This window comes from Ylistrum balloti, unplaced genomic scaffold (assembly GCF_031769215.1).
Source record: "Ylistrum balloti isolate Yb309-2 unplaced genomic scaffold, AGI_CSIRO_Ybal_v1 Utg370868, whole genome shotgun sequence".
Classification (NCBI taxonomy): Eukaryota; Metazoa; Mollusca; class Bivalvia; order Pectinida; family Pectinidae; genus Ylistrum; species Ylistrum balloti.
Window position 1 is genome coordinate 39,909 of NW_026782496.1, and position 22,284 is coordinate 62,192.

Here is a 22,284-nt window from a genome sequence, read left to right on the forward strand (position 1 = left end):
TGTACAATGTATCTGTCTTTGATAAATGTACAATGTATCTGTCTTTGATAAATGTACAATGTATTTGTCTTTGATACATGTACAGATGTATCTGTCTTTGATACATGTACAGATGTATCTGTCTTTGATAAATGTACAATGTATTTGTCTTTGATAAATGTACAATGTATTTGTCTTTGATACATGTACAATGTATCTGTCTTTGATAAATGTACAATGTATCTGTCTTTGATACATGTACAATGTATCTGTCTTTGATAAATGTACAATGTATCTGTCTTTGATACATGTACAATGTATCTGTCTTTGATACATGTAAAATTCATCTGTCTTTGATAAATGTACAATGTATCTGTCTTTGATACATGTACAGATGTATCTGCTATTTCTACATTCATTGTATGTCTGTGTATATGTCACTAGCAGCCCTCTTAGTTTATATGTTTTCCCTTCATTTAATAAATCCTATTAAAATAATCCATCTCTTTCACTCCCTCTTATTATCTCACACTTCAAATTCTTAAATTCATTTCAACCAATGAAAGAATTTTCTTACTTCTGAAATTCACATTACTTCACTTCCTGTTTATTGGAAGTTTTCTGAGCAGTACTTAGATATAATTCAACAGAAACAAAACGCATTTTATTCAACATTCCAATACAGTAATGACTAATACAACACAGTGTTGATACAAGTAAACCTAATTGTAGATGTACAAAAGAAAATGTTTTGAATTTGATCTTGTTTTAACCCAGTCTACATCTGTATCTGTAGCATTAAGTATATGATAAAATCATAAGTTTAAATCTTATGCTATGAATGATCTAGATTTATCCTGCAGCTTACCACATGACCTCTGACACAAAGTGAGTGAATGGACTTATTACAGGACAATAAGTCAAGGAAGCCAACACATAATCTCTGTCATCAAGTGAGAAGTTGACTTATTACAAGAAAATAAGCCAAGGAAGCCAGCATATAGCCTCTGACACTAAGTTTGGGGTAGGCTTATTACAGGACAATAAGCCAAATAGACTTACACAAAACCTCTGTCAAAAAGGATGAGGATGGGCTTATTGTACGACAATAAGCCAAGGAGGCCAGTACATAAGTCATGTCACAAAGTATGATGATGGGCTTATTACATGACAATAAGCAAAGGAAGACAGCATATAACCTCTGACACTAAGTTTGGATCAGCCTTATTACAGGACAATAAGCCAAATAGACTTACACAAAACCTGTGTCATAAAGTATGACGGAGGGCTTATTACAGGACAATAAGCCAAGGAGGCAAGTACATTTTGACTGACAAAAGGGAGGGGGTTCTTGTATTACAGGATAATAAAAATGCATTACTTAATAAATGTTCTTGATTATTAATTGAACAAGGTGGTCTTTTTGGCAGACAAGTGCTTATTGCCAGACATTGGCTTATTATAGTATAACTCTTGTACAACTCGCACAGGAATAATTTGTTGATTTTTTTTGCTTTTATTTCATTAACATCTGCTATAGGGTTTTATTAACTCTAATGTAAGTACACCTCTAAAAATCACAAGATACAATTCTACATACAATTGATAAATAAATAGAAATGGTAAAGAACAAGAAGATATGTAATAAAGGTAACAAACGTAGCCAAAATTAATTAATCTTGTACCAAAATACAAATGTCAGATTTGGATTTGTCAAGTGAACAACAATGCATTGCTATCAATCTACCATTGAGTTGATGTTTTAATTTCTTCAACATACATGTCATCAATTTGGGTAATTTTATTACATTGTGAAAGTATCAATTTTATTAATAAACTTGACACTGTTACAACTTCATGAATGTTTGCAAATGCTTAAAAAACCATCAGCAATTTCAAGTTAATGTTATTAAATCACAAAATGGTAAATTAAATAGTGTTATAATCTAATTTCCTTCAACAGTAGTTTTACTGAATTATAACAACTCTCTTCGCCTTAAAAATCACAGTGAACTACAACAATTTTCTGTCACAGGTCTTTGACACAAGCCAGCTCACATCCTATATTATTTCTTGTTTTCACAATATGTAATATTGTACAGAACCTTTTCCCTTTATCCTGACAGGTAAAAAATATGGTTACTATATCAAATATTTAGATATAAACAGAAATACTAATTTGCCATTTAGTGCAAATTGTTATAATTTTGCAATAAAAATAGAAATTCCTTACATAGATATACTGGGAATATTTCATAAATGCAAAAACTGATATTATAATACATATTTATAATCATATAACAAAGGAAAATTCCAGAGTAAAGAAAAATAGAACTAGACTTCAAAACGGCATGTTGTTTAATTTCCTCTTGTTTGTGTAGACAGAATTATCTATATCAGTAATGTTTTTGTTGTTGTCAAAGTTATTTAAATCATTATATTACCCCTGGTAGTTATGAAAATGGCATCCAGTTCAATTAAATTTCAATACACTAGCAATATCAGAAATATTCAAACATTAAGAGATCTTTTCTTTACTTTGGGAAGTCAACAGCCAACAGCATCCAGAAAGTGGAGGAGCCTTTATCAATGAGATGGATTAGTAAAAACTTCAATCAGCAATTAATTTCCAACTTCATTATCATCTTTGCAATATCTTTTCATTGACCTTCATCTGAACCATTACTTTTGGTAAACTTAAACATCAGGAAAAACAGACAAACAGAAGAGAAAAATGAAATTGTCCACTGCTGTCTAGTTGTCTTTCTTTGATCCATCTTCACTCAACTTTTTCTGAAGGAGAAACAAAATTGTATTTTAATAAAATGGAATGAGTACTGAAAACAGTAAAAACAAATCAGAGCACAATATACACTCATAAATCAACATGATTTTGGAACACCGTACATGTGGAGACATGCATCCAAGGTTACTTACCCCTCTTACATAAAGCGTTTATTTTATTCACCCAATATCAAAGTTTACCCATTACCAATCCATTCCCTGTCACCTTTTATTGTCTGATAAATTGTTTAATATATTATAGCTACACTAAAGTAAAATACATCAACATATGTTTGTGATATATTTAACAGAACAAGGATGACTCACAGGTATAATGGTAATAAATTGCACTCAATGTCAAAATGATAAGGAGTTACCTCCCTTTGATGCTTAGTCCAACCAATAATTATTGGTGATTTAATCTGACCATTATCCAATTCCAAGTGAAGTAGCAGTGTGTTGAGTAACAACAGAAAACTAAAAACTTGAAATAAGTCTTCAGGTTTGTAGTGTTATAACAGTGAAAATTTCCATTTCCCATATTTATGATCAATAAATCCTTTACATTAAATCGGAACCCTGTCTTATTGTGTTTGTGAATAAATCAGACTAGATCTATGCAAGTTATCATATGGAAACAGAAAATTAGACACACAATTCCCCAAGATCATACCTGGAGGTCAGAGTACTCCTTCAGTAGACGGTCATACTCCTTGTTTGTTCCCTCAGCCTGGCTGCGTAGTGCATCTAAATCTAGTTTGACTTTCTTGTAATCTGTAACAGAAATTTATAATGAATTTTTACAGTGATAATGAAACCAGTTTTCTCAACTAATATTAATCACTCTTATTATTCCAAATGAAAATGGAAAAGGAGAAAACTAGAATCCATTTACGAGTTCTCTCTCCATCCTGATCCAATTTGCTCTCCATTTTAACCTGATTCTCTTACCACCTTCAGTTGATTCTCTCTCTACCATCACCTGATTCTCTTACCACCTTCAGTTGAATCTCTCTCTACCATCACCTGATTCTCTTACCACCTTCAGCTGAATCTCTCTCTACCATCACCTGATTCTCTTACCACCTTCAGTTGAATCTCTCTCTACCATCACCTGATTCTCTTACCACCTTCAGTTGAATCTCTCTCTACCATCACCTGATTCTCTTGCCACCTTCATTCTCTCTCTCCCTTCACCATCACCTGATTCTCTTCTCTCTCATCACCTGATTCCTTCAGCTGATTCTCTCTCTCCCTTTCAGCTGATTCTCTCTCTACCATCACCTGATTCTCTTACCACCTTCAGTTGAATCTCTCTCTACCATCACCTGATTCTCTTACCACCTTCAGTTGAATCTCTCTCTACCATCACCTGATTCTCTTACCACCTTCAGTTGAATCTCTCTCTACCATCACCTGATTCTCTTGCCACCTTCAGCTGATTCTCTCTCTCCCTTTCAGCTGATTCTCTCTCTACCATCACCTGATTCTCTTACCACCTTCAGTTGATTCTCTCTCTACCATCACCTGATTCTCTTGCCACCTTCAGCTGATTCTCTCTCTCCCTTTCAGCTGATTCTCTCTCTACCATCACCTGATTCCCTTCCCTCCTTCAACTGATTCTCTCTCAACCCTCTGCTTAATCTCTCCCTTCTTCCCCTCTTTCCATAGAGAAATCTTTAGAATGGGGAGGAATAACACTATCCACATCTAGTATATGGTAATACATGTATCTGAAATCTAACCTTGTTTGACTTTGACTAGATCCTCCTTGGTCTTGTCTAACTGCTGGGCCAAACTTTTCTCCTCTGCTGTGTCATCCTCAGTTGCCTGTAAGCCAAGACATAATGGTATTGCTTACACAAAAAAATCTTTCCAGAGAAAAAAGGCTAATACATTGTATCCTATGTCAGTTTTATGTTGATTATGACACTCTTCAAAGAAAATTTGTAAATTTACAACAGTATAAGGCCAAATTAATTAAAAAATGTTATAAGGGCAGAAATAAATCAAATTTCTTCTGTGGATGCCTGAACAGGAACATCTGTGTAAAAAGTAAAGTTATAAACTGTTCTTACAAATTTGTCTACAGTGCCTTGGTAATTTTGGTGCATACTTAAAACTCTAGAAATCTGTGTTTATAGAGAGCTTGTTAGCTTACTTTATTGCGTTTATTGTCTTGGTCCTCCATGAGGCGTTTGGCCACCTCATTGGCTGATTTGGCCTGTTTCTGACTAGCTTCACATTCAGCACTCAACCTTGCCTGCTCTGCTGTGAGTGTCGTCAGACGGCGGATTATACTGCAGCATAGAAAATTTTAACATGCTTAAAATGCTTATTAGAGAAGAAAAGAAAATGTGTAACCATACAAAAGTGATTGCTTAACTCTTCACACACATATCATTAAAAGAGAAATTCATTAGAAATCGTGAAACATCTTCCTTGACACCAAGAAATCATTCCTTTGATTTGAAAAGGGATACATGTATATTTTCATTCAATCAACAGGAACTGTACATGTCTCCGGCACAAAATACTATGACAGGACATGTTATCTCATAGTCTTACATCAATATTAATAGAAAATTGTATCACATACACCTAAAGGCAGCAGAAATCATGAGAAATGTTTTAAAAATCTTCTTTTCCTTAAGATTTCTAAATTTCTATCATATTGCTAAAAGTCTATAAAGTTTATCATAGAATTGAAAAATAAAATCTTATCTACGTACAACCACAAAAACAGAGCAAATCCAGTTATGTAAAAGTTTCTCTGTGCTCGAAACAGTTTCATGTGCGCAAGGTTTTCAGAGTCAAGATTATGCTTGAGATCAACCTCTCCAACAGGCACCGAGTACTTGTTGACCTCTCTGATGGAATCTATAAATAGAAAAGTTCAGTTACTATAGAATTACAACATCAAAGGATGATGAGACAAACTGTTACAGATCTATAATTACCATAGATTTAATCTATAAATATAATAAAGTCACTATATAATGACACTGTGACATCAACAGATCTACTGAAATCTGACCCAGAGAAATCATACTGTTGCTGGTTTCACTGGAATAAATATTAAATTCATTTTAAAATTTCATATTTTGTAAGAAGTTAATGTCTGGTAATATGCCCACTTTTATCTGATTGTATCAGGTTCAACCCTTATGTGCCCTGCCCATCCCCTTGTGACTAGGCTTGTATGATACATATGATTACAACTACACAGTGCAATTTACACAATAGCTTCAATGAAAAAAAAAAATATGTAATTATCATTACAAGTTTACCTATAAAACAAGTATATATTTGGTAGTTCATGATGTACATGTAAACACTTATATATTTGTTCAAGCTTATTATCTGACTTCTGGCATTCAGTTATTTTCAAAATATTGTTTAAATCTTCAATTCAATTTTTTTCAGAAAACTACCAAATGAAATATTTTGCATTATCAGACCTTGGCATGATGTTTTAAGTACTATGGCTCTGAATTATACAGGTTTCACTGTGGATCATTACAGACCTATAAACAGCAACAGAAGAATGGCGATGAACACATTGAAGTAGATATAGGAGTAATTAGACAAGGTGTTGACGATGTTGGAGCGAAAAATCTTCTGCCATCTGAAATAAGATGTACATTTATGAATGAAATATTCTATAGGGAAACAAACTACTAATATGGAATAAGGAAGCTACAGATCATGGACTACACAAAACATATATGGTGCATTCAAAATGTTAAAAATATTTACACTGTTCATGGCTAGGTAGACAATGGCACAGAATACATCCTAGTACATTACCTAACACTGGCAATTACTTAAAATTATAGTTTACATGAGCCTTGAAAATATGCTATGACAGTTTTAACAAATAGAATAACATCCTTTTATTTTGAGTTTATCATACTGTAATCTACTTTCCCCACCCTTATATAAAATATGTACCTAGTTCAAGTTTCTGTTTACCTAATCACTGAACAGAGCCTACTGTAAGCTAGACCTGCCTAATCAGATAGTATGTAGGAAATAATATAAAAGCTACATATAAGATGAAAAAGGATGTTGATATATGCAGATACTATTACATATATTGTGTGTATGGAAGCCACGATAGGAAATGGTATCAAGAGGTCAGAGTGAACAGGTAAAATTACATCATCATTCGTTGTGATGTCTAGATAACCTGGGGTCACACTGGACAGGTATATAGTATTACATCATCATTCGTTGTGATGTCTAGATAACCTGGGGTCACACTGGACAGGTATATAGTATCACATCATCATTAGTTGTGATGTCTAGATAACCCAGGGGTCAGACTGGACAGGTTAATGGTATTACATCATCATTAGTTGTGATGTCTAGATAACCAGGGGTCACACTGGACAGGTAAATGGTATCACATCATCATTAGTTGAGATGTCTAAATAACCAGGGGTCAGACTGGACAGGTAAATGGTATCACATCATCATTAGATGAGATGCCTAAATAACCAGGAGTCAGACTGGACAGGTAAATGGTATCACATCATCATTAGATGAGATGCCTAAATAACCAGGGGTCAGACTGGACAGGTAAATGGTATCACATCATCATTAGATGAGATGCCTAAATAACCAGGAGTCAGACTGGACAGGTAAATGGTATCACATCATCATTAGATGAGATGCCTAAATAACCAGGAGTCAGACTGGACAGGTAAATGGTATCACATCATCATTAGATGAGATGCCTAAATAACCAGGGGTCAGACTTGACAGGTAAATGGTATCACATCATCATTAGATGAGATGCCTAAATAACCAGGGGTCAGACTGGACAGGTAAATGGTATCACATCATCATTAGATGAGATGCCTAAATAACCAGGGGTCATGACAGGTAAATGGTATCACATCATCATTAGATGAGATGCCTAAATAACCAGGGGTCAGACTGGACAGGTAAATGGTATCACATCATCATTAGATGAGATGCCTAAATAACCAGGAGTCAGACTGGACAGGTAAATGGTATCACATCATCATTAGATGAGATGCCTAAATAACCAGGGGTCAGACTGGACAGGTAAATGGTATCACATCATCATTAGATGAGATGCCTAAATAACCAGGAGTCAGACTGGACAGGTAAATGGTATCACATCATCATTAGATGAGATGCCTAAATAACCAGGAGTCAGACTGGACAGGTAAATGGTATCACATCATCATTAGATGAGATGCCTAAATAACCAGGGTCAGACTTGACAGGTAAATGGTATCACATCATCATTAGATGAGATGCCTAAATAACCAGGGGTCAGACTTGACAGGTAAATGGTATCACATCATCATTAGATGAGATGCCTAAATAACCAGGGGTCAGACTTGACAGGTAAATGGTATCACATCATCATTAGATGAGATGCCTAAATAACCAGGAGTCAGACTGGACAGGTAAATGGTATCACATCATCATTAGATGAGATGCCTAAATAACCAGGGGTCAGACTTGACAGTCTAATGGTATTGTATGTACATATTATTAGAGAAACCAGGAAAGCGGAGTTCGTTCATATCGTCACTTGGGCTCAGCCAAGTTTCGGTAAACGATATGATGTCGTTGTTGTATAATTCACTAAAAAGGATATCAACCTTATGTTTTAAACTTTGGGCGTTAAGATGAACAAAAGAAAACTTCTTATGATTGAGTTCATTACTACTTTCATATGTACACGACGATTCAGAAGACAAGTCGTGATAAGACCCAGGTCCTGGATTAGTTTCAATGTCACCAGAAAGTAGTAAAGATAATTCAGTAAAGACTAAGATACATAACATCACAAGAGAGAAAATACCAACACTTTGCAGTTCGATTGGAACGCGACTTTTTACCAACATAACACGATTATATATATCGTGGGCATTAACATAAATTGTAACAAATGCAGTTAAGAATAATATGTCAAGAGCAGGAGAATCATTTAAGTTGAGATACCCTTTGGCACGGGATGTGAGAGAATGGTAAAATAGACCAATCCGAGCACGGTAGAGACCAAGACAATCAGGCATTTATGTCGCACCTATTGGTAGGTGCTGGAATTGTTTACGTGCTCGGATGGGACATACAAATACATAGTTTACCACTAAATGACGTTTAGATTTCCTTATCATAATACAGAACAGGTTTGAAGGAAAAACCATTGAAGAATTAGAGACAAAGATAAAAGAACAGACACATAGGATAGCTGAGGAGAAAGGATAGCTGTTCATATAGAGTTTAAATCAAGAGGTGATGACAGAGGTCAGCAGAATAATATTTTAAGTTAAATTACATCATTTGAAACACTAATGATATATATAGGCATTACAAAGGACACAGCTTTGGTAAATACTAATAATAGTGAAGATTCTAAAAATACACATATTAGATGAACCCTGATCTTGAATAGTAATTTTGATATTGATAAGTAACCTTTTCACCAGCTTACCAGTCATCATCATAAGCTGATCATCATACTTTTAACTTATTTCATGAAAGAAATACTGACCGTGCAGGTGATACAAATGGTAGCAGAAGAAGGATGACTATAAAGATCTCGAAGTAAAGGAAAGTAGCGATGAATGTCCACTGTAATGCCATCTTCAGACTTTTACTGAAAAATAAAGCATCAAACCTCTATCTTATTTATGATGGTTTGAAGTCAAAATTAAATAAGCAATAGAGAAACATTCGATGGAGGATATGTAAATAGTAATATTTTTCCTTTAACTTTCACTTCAATTAAGCAAGAAAATTATTACAATTTTAATTGATAGAAATATTCAGGACCAGAAACCTTCCATAAGTTCTAATATGTGTAAATCTACCATATAAGTTTACATCAGTGTGCTAAACTTTTAGAAGGTTTGGTACTCAAAATGTTATAGCCATAGTGCAAATGATGCTATCATATTGGGCATTGATTTGGAGACTTGGCATCGTAATTATATATACTCATAAACAGGATCTTCCTATAGAACCCTTTCAACTTTGTCATTGCTATTCCTAACACTAGACAGTAAATTTCAATCTATATGACTCAATGGGTTTCAATATCTACAGGTACATTTAACAGTACAGATGTACTAATCCATCCATGTGACCATGTTTCCTTGTGGCAAGCGAAATAATGAATAACGAAATTTGTGAATTTTTAGAAATGCCTATATCCCTCGGTGTCATATTACCTACCTACTTATCCGTTATCAATGTACAACGAATTGGCCCTCTTCCTAATACATTATCTGTATGAATGAAATTGCATGAACTGGCACTGCATTACACAAGTAATGTAATACAAATACTTATATACATTACAACAGTTAAGTACACATGCCCACTAAAGTAAATACGTGTACCCATTCTATCGTCGACACGAGTTGTCATTTCTATCTATAGTAATTAGCTATTTGGTCAGATAGCTAACACCGACAACCCGAATAACCAGTCCGTGAACTGTTGAACATACCCACGTATTTCACTACACGATTTTTAGTGGCATCATGCCAGATTTCATAAAAAAAAAATCGACCTACATTTTATCATAAGAACATAAATTTGTATGCAATGACACATCTAACGATGCAATCGAACCGTAAATGGTTATTCACTTACTGTCACGTCAGTTGTCAGGCCTAAAACAGGAAATCGACGTATCAAGCGTACATTGGACCATGATCATGTTCCCGATGAAATCTCGCTGACTTATGAGATTGGAACGTTGCTAGGTACTATAAAAACAACATGGTGGACGGATAGAGTATTTGTGTACCTTAACAAGATGTCACACAGGTAAGTTTGTTAAGTGTTGTCACATGCTTTCTAATAATCAAAGGTTGTTTTGAAATTGGTGTTTCAACGCATGACATCATGAAGATGGTTTACGTTCAACAGTCTGGGCTTCAAAGTGTTTCTTTTATTCATTGTCATAAACCAATGCTCAGTACTGTACAGTACCGTTCTCAATTTTAACGAAAAAGATGTCCTAGATGATATCCATTTATTTCATAAATACGTGCTATTCGTGTGTTTAGATAATAAATTCATGCATGATAATTTTTGCTATGCATGTATTTCTGAAGTTAAAAAAACGTTAGCAAAATGCAAGGCTACACATGTAATTTGTCACAGGCTGCATCTATATTAGGTCAGGATAGAATTTGTTCTTCACAAGACATTGCTTCCATAAATATGTGCTTATCATTTATTTTAACAACCAGGACAAGTCATCCCGCCAATTTTTATGTCATTGACTGGTTATTTGTGAACACTTTGTGAAGTATTCTCAACAAGGCTTACACAATGAATGAAGAGAAAGTTTATGAACAATGTATACATTTGGATTTATTTTTGAAGGTTGACTTTCCTTTCATTTGGCACTTCTCTCATGCAGGTCTTGTAGTGTCAACATTTTTTTTACATAATATTTAGCACTGGCAGTACAATAATACAACTTTGCTGTCTTCTTTAAAACTAAACATATAAGATCAATTTACAGATAATTTAATTGAATCATAACTCAGAAATTTCCTTGTGTTTTAGCACATACAACAAGCAATGGGCAGAGGCCGAGTCAGCCCTGGTGGACCTTCTCCAGCAGGAGCTACCACCAGAGCCCCCCAAACCAGAAAAGGTAAACAAAATAATGGTGATGCAGCTAGATGCTACAGATATGATATCCAGGGAACATACACATAATCATGTTCATTTCTCTGTCGTGTGATTATTCATGATTTTAATAATAATTATTGTCAGGCATGACAGCAGTGATCAGCATTCTCGGCAATTTATTCACAAATAAAAAATTAAAGGATGGTGTTCTGCTCTTGAGTAAAATGTTGCAAATTACTTTGAGTTACAAATGTACTAATGAAATGCCTCATATTTCTTAGACATTAATTGAGATTGTATATTGAAAGGTTATTTTTAGTCAGATTCTTTTTACTGCATCTATATTAGGTAAGGGAAATTGAGCTTCTGTCTGATACCATTTTATTACAAAGCTGTATATAGTTGTTAAGTTTGTTAACAATTTCTTCACATTTTTCCCAACAGGACAGATTAGCTGCCTTTCAGCTGCTGGCTACCATGTACATCAAATACATTCAGATCTTCCGTAAACTTGAACAATCTTATGATCAGGTGGTACATCCACAGAAGCGCAGAGTCCTTCGTCATGTACTTGATGGAGCAATGGGCAGAATTCTAGAGCTTAAACATGAGATGGTGACTCTGGAGTTTTCAGAGTATCATTACTTTGATGATGTTCTGTCAGATTTAAAACTTACTCCGGTATGTACACATTAAGTGATCTTTAGTCTTTAGTTTGTAAATTAATTTATAATAATCACTGATATCAGCATAAATTTTGGATTTCAGGGACATATTTTCATATGTAAGTTATTGAAATTTAAATATTATTATATTTCTGTGACAGTCAGCTTTTTCCTCCTCAAATTCAACTAAAAAAATGACAAATGAAAACAAATCATTGATTTATCATATAAGCAAACAATATGCTCACAATAAATCTATGTTGTTCTTTTGTTGTTTCCAGAATGATGTTGAAATCCCTATACCTAAGTACTTCATCAATGAAAAAATGGAAATATTGAAAGAAAGAGAAAAATTGCTTGGACAAATTTTGACAAAGGTTGGACCACAAGACAAGGAAGATGTAAGTCTTTTTATTTTCATTGTCACAGTCATGTAAAATTCTTTCATGATGACTGAATGAAGAACAGTCTAGTGACGATTTTGCTCAGATCAGATACAATGTAATGATCCTTTGACTGTGATATACATTACACAAAGTCAAATGAAAATATTTTTGATGTCACATAGCATTTTCATTTTTGGACTTTTGCATGGTTGCTTGTTATTTGGCATACCCATATATGTCTATATGTTAAAGTAAAGAAATACACACTTACAGCACAAAGAGGAAGTTAAGATGTCCCTGGAGGATGCTATCAGAATAATTCAGATTCATGAGCGTGCAAGACAGGGACGTCTAAGGGCAAAGTTCATGAAGGAAATCCGCGAGCAAGAGGAGCGTGAAATCATGGCTCAGACACGTGGTGCCCCAACACTAGATCCAGATGTTGCTGCAGTTAGAATACAGAAGGTACATTGTCTTTTTTCTGTATATGTTCAAATTTTAGAGTGACATCCTGGGTGACTTAGACCCTTCGTTTTCAAAGAACAAAGTTGCTTGAGTAAATTATTATCGACTGGTAGATTTGATTGTATACAGACTGAATTTGAACAGAATTTTCTTACATATTTCAACTTTTGGTAACATTCCATTTCAAGACATTAGTTGGACACTTTCTTGATTGTTTTGTTTTGCATTTCCTTTAAAGGTGTGGAAAGGTTTTGCACAAAGAAGGAGAACAAAAAAGGATAGAGATGAAGAAATGGTGTTTATTGGAATGGTAAGTGTTGATATGTGATAAAATCCTTGACTAAAGATGAGGGATAAACAGTTTAAATTTTCTTAACTTTCCTGAAATTTATTTCATATTTACCTGATATTGTACACTGGTAGACATTTGTTCAATGTTGAAAGAACATATTGGTAAAGTTTTGATATTTGATTTTCAGAAATGAATATTTCTAGACAATTTAGATTTTGATTTTAATTCTGTAACTTTTTTAACGGGCCAAGTTATAATAATTCTGTGAATCATTTTCAATATCATATAAATTCTATTTTAGGGAAAAATTCTGAAATATATTTAATAAAATAGAAACACTTTTGCTTGCTAACTAGTCTGTGTGGAAAAAAATCCATTTTTTATAGTGTTTCTAACAACAAACAAGTTAGAGCTAGAAATCTATAATGTTTGTTCAGTGCAGTAAGCCATCAGCTTCTGCAAGGAGACTCCACCTCCAGATGACCTTGGCTGTTTAGGGAGTAGTAAACTTAGCAAACAAACAAATAAGTCAATATGACACTGCTTGCCACAGGCACCACCCCCGATGCCAACAAGTCTAAAGAACACACCACAAGCTCTTGCTCTGAAGACTGAGGCCCAGCGTAGACAAACCCAGGGTACATATGAACACGAGTTCCAGCAATCCCTGGTCACTATTAAGGAGAAGATCCAAGAAACTGAGGGGCCCGATATCAAGGAGACCATGATGGACCAGATTCGACAGTGGTTTATTGAGTGCAGGTATGCTGAGTTCAGAGTATACTGGTATGATGGGGTCAGGTTCAAGTAAATTCTTAAATAAGATTTCACAATGAGCTCGTTCTTAGTAATAATTAATTAACCTCATTTTTAAAGTTGTAAATCAAAGTTTTGATAGTAAAATATAAAATTCTAGCTAAAACTTCCTTATGATTGTCTCTAAAGTTCTGATAGTTGTCTATATAATATTCCAGAGATTCTACTGGAAAATTCCCCGAATACCCAGATGAGGATGATGGTGGTTCAGCAGCCATATTCAAACAGAAAACTCCAGAGGAGTTGGAGGCAGAGATGAGAGAGAAGGTTAGTGTGCAGGGTTTATAGTCACTCATGGTCTGATAAGTTAAATGTATCATTTTCAGATATATACAATCATAAAGGAATAACTTCCTGAACCCAAGCATAAAAAAAATTGTGAATCTTAAAATGATTTTTCCAAACAAATGTTAATTTTATCATTTTAATTGTAAACTCTGTCACTAATGTTGCTTTAAATGATGATCTTGGGTTTTACCCAGTCAAATGATAGAAACATTTGCATCTTTTAAGTTGGACCTGACTGAATTTCTGTAGTGTCACATAATGTTGTAGATGTATATTTCATTTTAAGAAATAAATAGTGAAGCTAGAGAAAAAAACAAGCTATTACTTGTACAGCCTGATTTATCTCAGTGGAGGGTGATATTATATAACATATTACCATGTCAAAGAGGAGAAAGAATTATTAAAAAATGCTGAAGAGCTCAAAAGAATGTTTGAGAAAATGTCTTATTTGTTTGTTTTTTATTCTCTCAGGAGGAAGGTGGTGGCAAGAAAAAGGATAAGAAAGGAAAGAAGAAAGACAAGAAAGATAAAAAAGACAAAAAAGACAAGAAAGGAAAAAAAGGAAAGAAGGGAAAAGGAGGAGATGATGAAGTTTGTTAATATTTACATAATATACATAATATGTATATGTATTTTAAAACACCAAACAGTTTAGTATACCATGGTAGTTTAGTATTCTTTTTTAAAAAAATTCAACAATATTACATTGTAAAACACGAAATGTCATTAAAAATTTGATACTGAAAAAAAGGATGGGTGGGGATGTTCTTCATATCCTTACAAAAAACAAAAATAAAACTGAATACACACTACTGAAATATTACAGGCTTCAAACAGTAGGTCAAAACACAACTTTAAGGAATACATACAGCGGTAAATAGTAAAATAAATTCTTTAATATGCTGTAATGTACAGAGATCAAATTACTCTCACATTAACGGGTACATTTTGAGTAAGTAATTATCACACAGTACCACAGATGGAGTGTTAATGTTCTCTGCTTAATTTAATTATTGTATAATTTAACCATCATTGCTCGTCCAGTGGAATGTAGTTTTAGTAACATTTTTTGTATTATAAACCTGTGTGTTTGTACACAGGAGGAAGAGGAAGGCTGGAAGATGGCTCCCTCTAGTTTTGTTCCTGCCATCAATGAAGGCACTGATGATTACAAAGGTAAATAACACTAGATAATACAGACAAGAAGTCTAAAAAGTTCAATCATCAGTTGACTCTATAGTTGTATGTGTTTAGACTCTAATGTCAAACCTGATATAGATTGTATAGGTCTACCTCTCATTGTATATGTGTTTCATCATAATGAAAGTCTGTAGTGTTTCTTTAAAGACTTTATAATGTATATCCAGAATTTTACTCAGAAGTGTAAAATAACTCTGATACATTCAGTCAATAAGATTTTATAAGTGTGAAATATGCATTGAGTATTATCTTTAATATGACAGGTATTTGACTCTGTTACAATTTAGTTACCTGGTAGTACACTACATCGTTGATAATCATACATTAGATAAAAAAGTAATTCCAATACTGTGAGAAATAAATTCATTAAAATCATGATTTTCATTAAGGAAAATACCAATCACATTTTAACCAAAGAATGTAAACAATTTTAAGTTTGAGAAATGTGGTGGCCTTGTTAGTGATGTCACAAAAAGCAGATGCCTTATGAAACTCTGTGAAAAACTGGACTTTCTCCAATCTGGAACTTCTTCATAACTGATAGAAAATTTTGGATTTGACAAACAAGAGTCATTAGCTTCGGTATAATAGAGAACTCTTGTATTAAGTAATCCAATCATAGAGCCCCCAATGTTCTGTGGTTTAAAGTCTTCTTATCTAAATTTCTGGTCTCTCAACTAGGCGTCTGGCAGACAAGGGATGAGAAAGACAACTTTTCACAGAAACATGACTCCGAGCTTATCAAAGAAGAAAAACGTAAAGAAGTGGAGGAGGAAATCCGTCTCCAGGTTGATGAGTTAATGAGGACAGAGCTGAAAAACCTGAAAGCAGTAAGTTATAATAATATTTTACTTTTTCTTGCATCTTTTGTCTCATTGTGATAAGTATGCACTATGTATGGTTTAAGTATATTACCTTGTCGCAGTGTCTCCTCTAGTCCTAAGCTATAGAATTTTAGATTTCATACAGATGTTGGCTCCAACTCTTACACATCTTTTGTGGTGACTTTAAAGAGCTATTCAGGGTCACTGTTCATTTCAGTCAGCAGTGGACCCTATGTGTCCTGGAAGTTAAGAGTCCCACGCTGAAGCGACATAACCATGCAGACATCTGTCATTGATAGTAGTTATATTTTGGTTACAGTAGTGGCTCAATAAACTCCAAGATTTAGGTACACAATTAATCAGGAAAGTACTTGTGTAAATTTGTGGAGCTCAAAATTTCACCATTGTGTATATATTGTCCCCAGGTTTTATAAGATTAATTACTATTTACAAAATGCACTTTAGAGTAATTCTAATGACACAGGAAATTCTAAATGATTACAATGCTTATAGGCTGTAGACAGAGATAAGGGAAAGAAGAAAGGCAAAAAATCGGGCAAGAAAAAGAAGAAGAAGGGGAAGAAGAGTGGAAAGAAAGGAAAGAAGAAGAAGAAGGAGAAGGATTTAACTCCAGATAGGTAAGGAGTTAACTCAAGATAGGTAAGGATTTAACTCAAGATAGGTAAGGAGTTAACTCAAGATAGGTAAGGAGTTAACTCAAGATAGGTAAGGATTTAACTCAAGATAGGTAAGGATTTAACTCCAGATAGGTAAGGATTTAACTCAAGATAGGTAAGGAGTTAACTCCAGATAGGTAAGGATTTAACTCCAGATAGGTAAGGATTTAACTCCAGATAGGTAAGGATCTAACTCCAGATAGGTAAGGATTTAACTCAAGATAGGTAAGGATTTAACTCCAGATAGGTAAGGATTTAACTCAAGATAGGTAAGGATTTAACTCAAGATAGGTAAGGATTTAACTCAAGATAGGTAAGGAGTTAACTCAAGATAGGTAAGGAGTTAACTCCAGATAGGTAAGGATTTAACTCCAGATAGGTAAGGATTTAACTCCAGATAGGTAAGGATTAACTCAAGATAGGTAAGGATTTAACTCCAGATAGGTAAGGATTTAACTCAAGATAAGTAAGGAGTTAACTCCAGATAGGTAAGGATTTAACTCCAGATAGGTAAGGAGTTAACTGCAGATAGGTAAGGAGTTAACTGCAGATAGGTAAGGATTTAACTCCAGATAGGTAAGGATTTAACTCCAGATAGGTAAGGATCTAACTCCAGATAGGTAAGGATTTAACTCCAGATAGGTATTTAAGTTTGTGATGAAATTTGTCTTCAGAAATGAAAATGTTAGCTAATATCTGTATCGTTAAGACAAGAACTACTTTCTGGTTTGAGGGCATGTTCTTAATCACAAATTCTCCCATACTTCACAGTTGCATTATATTCATTTGTCTGTTAGGAAAGAGAAAATTTTTTTCACAATAAGGAGGCTTCATTCTATGTAACATAGCTGTGTCACAATTTTATTCCTGGGCCATGAATGATGACACAATTTATGGAATTTGTGACAAAACTTCTGTTTTATGGTGGAAAAGTGCGAGAGAGACAGAATTATCTCAACCCTTGGAATAAGGTTTTTAAAGGTTAGCACTTGGCTAGCACAGATGTATCTTTCTACAAAACACAGGTGAAATATTTTACTATTCCAGCAGACTCAGAAGGCCATAGTCTTTCTTTGGTAAATCATTTAACTGTCCAGTAAGTTTTTTTTTCGAATTGAAAGAAGGAAGCAGAAGATTAAATGTACATCATACCTGTTACAGAACCATAGAGTCACTGTATGAAGAAATGGTGATGAATGGCATTATTGTGCGGACGCCCAACATCAAGCTGATGGACTATGAGGGGGAGTACAGTTACCTGGGTACCACACTGAGACAGGCTAATATAGAACCCATGCCTTCTCTCAGTGATGTCAGACGACTAGTTACAGAGTTCGGCATCCTTCCTCTTGGTAAATGTCAAGCAAATGGTTTATTATTTACATTAACTGGGTTTTTTTTTATAATTTTAATCATGTTATTTTCAAGGGTGTTTATAAATAGATTTAAGATAAAAATAGCTTAATGTTATATATAAACATTTGGATGACTAAAATTTGGGAATTTTTTTTTATGAAAAAGTGTTTGATAACAAAATCTTTCAACTGAGTTAGCTCTTGATAGTTTGTAGTTAAGCTGAAGAGGAATACTGATTCATAAAAAATATTTAAAAAATGAAATGTCAATGAATAGATGACTAATTCTCAGATACATTTGTTGTATTAATTGTTACAGGTTCACCGGCTGTACACGAGAAAGCCCCTCTAACTAAATCCATACTCTTAGCCGGTCCCAGAGGAACTGGTAAAAAAATGCTTGTTCAAGCCATTTGTAATGAGACTGGAGCCAACATGTTCGATTTATCACCAGCAAATATAGTGGGAAAATATCCTGGGAAGGATGGACTCAAAATGTTGATGCATTTAGTGTTTAAGGTAGGATTTTACAAGGGAAAAGTGACGCCTTTCACACAGCTCAGTTTAACTTTGATTGAAACCTCAATAGCAAAAATATGTCACGTTTTTTTTGTTTTTCACCTTGACGGATCAGAAAACATGCCTGAAGTTTCAACTTCCTGCTGGGAATATTTTTTTTTTTTTTAAAAATGTGTCACATGTTTTTGATTTTTCACCTTGACTGATCAGGAAACAGCTTAAAGTTTCAACTTCCTGTTGGGAACAGTGTTTTTCTACTTGTTTGGATGTAATATAATATCCTATATCCCAAGTCAACAATATTGTGTACACATGTTTCCACTATGACAACTGTGTGATATCATTACAGCAATGTTTCTTTTTAAAAGGGCTTTTATGACTTGTTTTCCTGTAGTTTTTAGTATTTTATTAAAATTTATTATCATTGATACCTTGAAATATATGTACCTTTTATAAAATGTATAAGTGGTTTTGTTTGTAGGTTGGACGAGAACTTCAACCAAGTGTTATATATATTGGAGATTGTGAAAGGATGTTTAAAAAGAAAGTGCCCAAAACAGATCCAGTAAGTTTTGTCATTCTTTTTTGATATAACATTAAATTTGTATTTTCTGTAACTAAGAATAATTTCGACCATACCTTACTGGAATGTAGAGTTCAGAGTTTACTGAAGTCTAATTGTCACTCACTATATTTCATTTTTGATAATGTTTTTTCAGACAGACCCTAAAAGGTTAAAGAAGGAGCTTCCGAAAGCCCTGAAGACAATAAAAAGTGATGACCGCCTGCTACTAGTTGGAACATCTCGCTGTCCATTTGATGGAGAGATGAAACCTTTGACTAGCTGTTACCAGCGGATAATTCTCATCCCTCGTCCAGACTATGCCTCACGACACTGTAAGTTTAAACATGTCTATTACAAATACTTGAGTCAGAAGATGGTATGAAGTTGGTAAGGTATAAGTTTTAGTGTACATTTATTATTCAGCACTGACAGTGCTCTCCTTGACAGTTACCTTCATAAAACACAAGTAATAGATAATTATTTCTTCAAAAACTGTCACATTTTTTGCACTTTGGAATGTTTGGGTCTGACGTATTTCACCTTTCATTCACCAGATCAGAAATTGTGCTCTAGATCAGAAATTGCCATGATATTCCACCTTTTTAATTTCCAGTGTTATGGCGTCGGATCATTTTGAAAAACAATGGTGTATTGACTGCACACCTTGACATCAGTTCATTGTCCAAGGTCACCGATGGGTACACACCTGGTCACATGGCTACAGCTGTTCAACAGGTCCTCACAGAGCGACGCATACAGACACTTTCAAAGAAACCACTTCAGGCTGTTGAGTTCATAGCGCCACTCGCTAGGATTGACCCAATTTATAAGGAGGAAGAGGAGTCTTTTAAGGTAAACTATAATTAGGACACTGTATTGATGATGCTGGTGCCTTATAGTGGATTGTTTGGGTTTTTCTTTTTTTTTTAATTTATTTCAACACTACATCTCAAGTTCTGTAAGGCAAATAGCACTAAAACATTATTTAAATCTTCTTGGAAAGAAATGCCTACAAGGGAGTGTAGATAGGAAATCGGTTTTTGCAAAATATCTTAAGTTCTGTTCAGATGGTTGCACTCAGATTTTCTTCTTTGCTTTGTCACAGGAAGTGCTAGTCAAGGTCAAGGTCAAATTTTGAATATTTCAGTGGGAAATATTTTGATATGGCATTATGAAACTGAAGTGATCAGAATCAAAAGAGAAGTTTCCTGATCGAAGGCCAAGGTCATTTGATCAAAGTCAAGCTCCTTCTCTTTAATCGTTTAATTGCTAAACCTTTTGTTATTACATTATGAAAAAAAAGTTGGTCAGTCAAACCAGAAATCACTGACCGAAGCTAAGGGTCATTTGGTCAAAGGTCAAGGTCTAATTGTTTATTTCTTACCTGGTAAATACTTTATTATATTATGAAGCAAAATTGAATATGATCAATGTTTTAACACAAGGTCATTGGATCCATGTTCAAGGTCAAATTTTACATTTCTTAACTCACTATTTTGTTATGACATCATGGAGCAATACTGGTCTTTGGGTCAAGTCATCATCAGCCATTGACAAAAGCTCAGATTTTGATTTTGGAGGTTATCATTCAAGACTGATTGTATGTTATGCTTGACCACTTTAAGATTTGAAACATTGAAGATATCTCATAAACATCTCAACAGTTTTAATTCACTTTCACAACATATCATCACATGAACTAGTTCTAAAACTGATTTTGGTGGTCATTGGTCAAGATTAAATGTCAAAAGTCACATTTATATACATGAAGCTCTCAAAAGACTTCATTAAATATTTCTGTGTAAGGTCATTCTCCCTTTTTTTATGTATACTTATATAGTATCATAGACTTTGTACAAAATGATTTAATTTTCTTATACAGTCATGGTATGCTAAGACTCCTCTTGGTAAGAAGCGTGCTAAGGCTGCAGCAGCTGATGAGGATGATGGAGGAGGTGGTAAGGGAGGAAAAAAGGGCAAAAAAGGAGGCAAAAAGAAGGGAGGAAAGAAGAAGAAAAAGAAGTAGACATAATTTTGGATGATCCATTTCCAAACTGTGATAACAAGACTTTTTTTGTTGGAGTCAAAATGTTTTCTAAAAACCATACTTGGAAAAAGATGTTGTTTTTCATAATATTCTTTACACCAAAAGTTTCTTACTGCAATCAATAACTGTGATGGTCTAGAAGATTTTGATGACAAGACGATACAAGTATACTTAAATGGTGACAATGTGATATTAAAATCCTACATTTTACATATCCATGATTTATCATCAAATTATGACTTGAAATTTTTTTAATATTGATTTATTACATATGAGGATATTGAGTGAGGCTATTTTGATATATATTCTACCTTCAGATAAAACCAGAAATTACATATCATCATGGTTTCTTTTTAATATTTTACTAGAAAACATGGTTATAATTCCTTAGATATGTAATACTGTTTGATGTATTCTATTCTCTATTTGATCAAGTCATAAATTAACGAGATAATTTCCTCGTTATGTAATAAATATGATGCTGTAATGTTTTATTTTTCTCTTTGTCTTCATTGCTGACACCCTAGCCATATTGTTGATTTAGCATTTAACAACACACAACAACAAAAACTTTTTAATTTCTCAAAATTTATTTGGTTGTTGCATCAATATCTTGCAACTCACTATCATGCTTGAAATGGTTATCAAGATTTAACATAATATTGTTGAGTTCTGAAAACAATTCAAATGCCATTTTGAAAAAATAAAATGAAGTGTTTGTTCTCTGCATGATCAGAGAAAGTTACATTATATACAACATACATGTTAAGTTCTGTTTA

At 33.9% G+C, this 22,284-nt stretch overlaps 2 protein-coding genes across 2 annotated transcripts; one reads left to right on the forward strand and one right to left on the reverse strand.

Annotated features, from left to right (window-relative positions):
- Positions 1-621: 621 nt before the first annotated feature.
- On the reverse strand, positions 622-10,476 carry LOC132559155 (B-cell receptor-associated protein 31-like). The gene is made up of 8 exons (XM_060223770.1): positions 10,411-10,476; positions 9,305-9,409; positions 6,291-6,391; positions 5,496-5,643; positions 4,925-5,063; positions 4,509-4,593; positions 3,437-3,537; positions 622-2,772 (listed from the first exon to the last, which is right to left on the reverse strand). Exons 2-8 carry the CDS (start codon positions 9,394-9,396, stop codon positions 2,734-2,736), a joined length of 705 nt encoding a protein of 234 aa, XP_060079753.1. The 5' UTR covers positions 9,397-9,409; positions 10,411-10,476; the 3' UTR covers positions 622-2,733.
- A 100-nt stretch (positions 10,477-10,576) lies between these two features.
- LOC132559160 (dynein regulatory complex protein 11-like) lies at positions 10,577-21,484 on the forward strand. Its single transcript, XM_060223774.1, has 18 exons — positions 10,577-10,587; positions 11,338-11,428; positions 11,851-12,087; positions 12,353-12,472; positions 12,731-12,922; positions 13,161-13,232; positions 13,768-13,976; positions 14,189-14,297; positions 14,790-14,909; positions 15,419-15,494; positions 16,200-16,348; positions 16,856-16,980; positions 18,181-18,371; positions 18,694-18,893; positions 19,375-19,458; positions 19,613-19,790; positions 20,072-20,310; positions 21,341-21,484. Exons 1-18 carry the CDS (start codon positions 10,577-10,579, stop codon positions 21,482-21,484), a joined length of 2,547 nt encoding a protein of 848 aa, XP_060079757.1.
- The last annotated feature ends 800 nt before the right edge of the window (positions 21,485-22,284 follow it).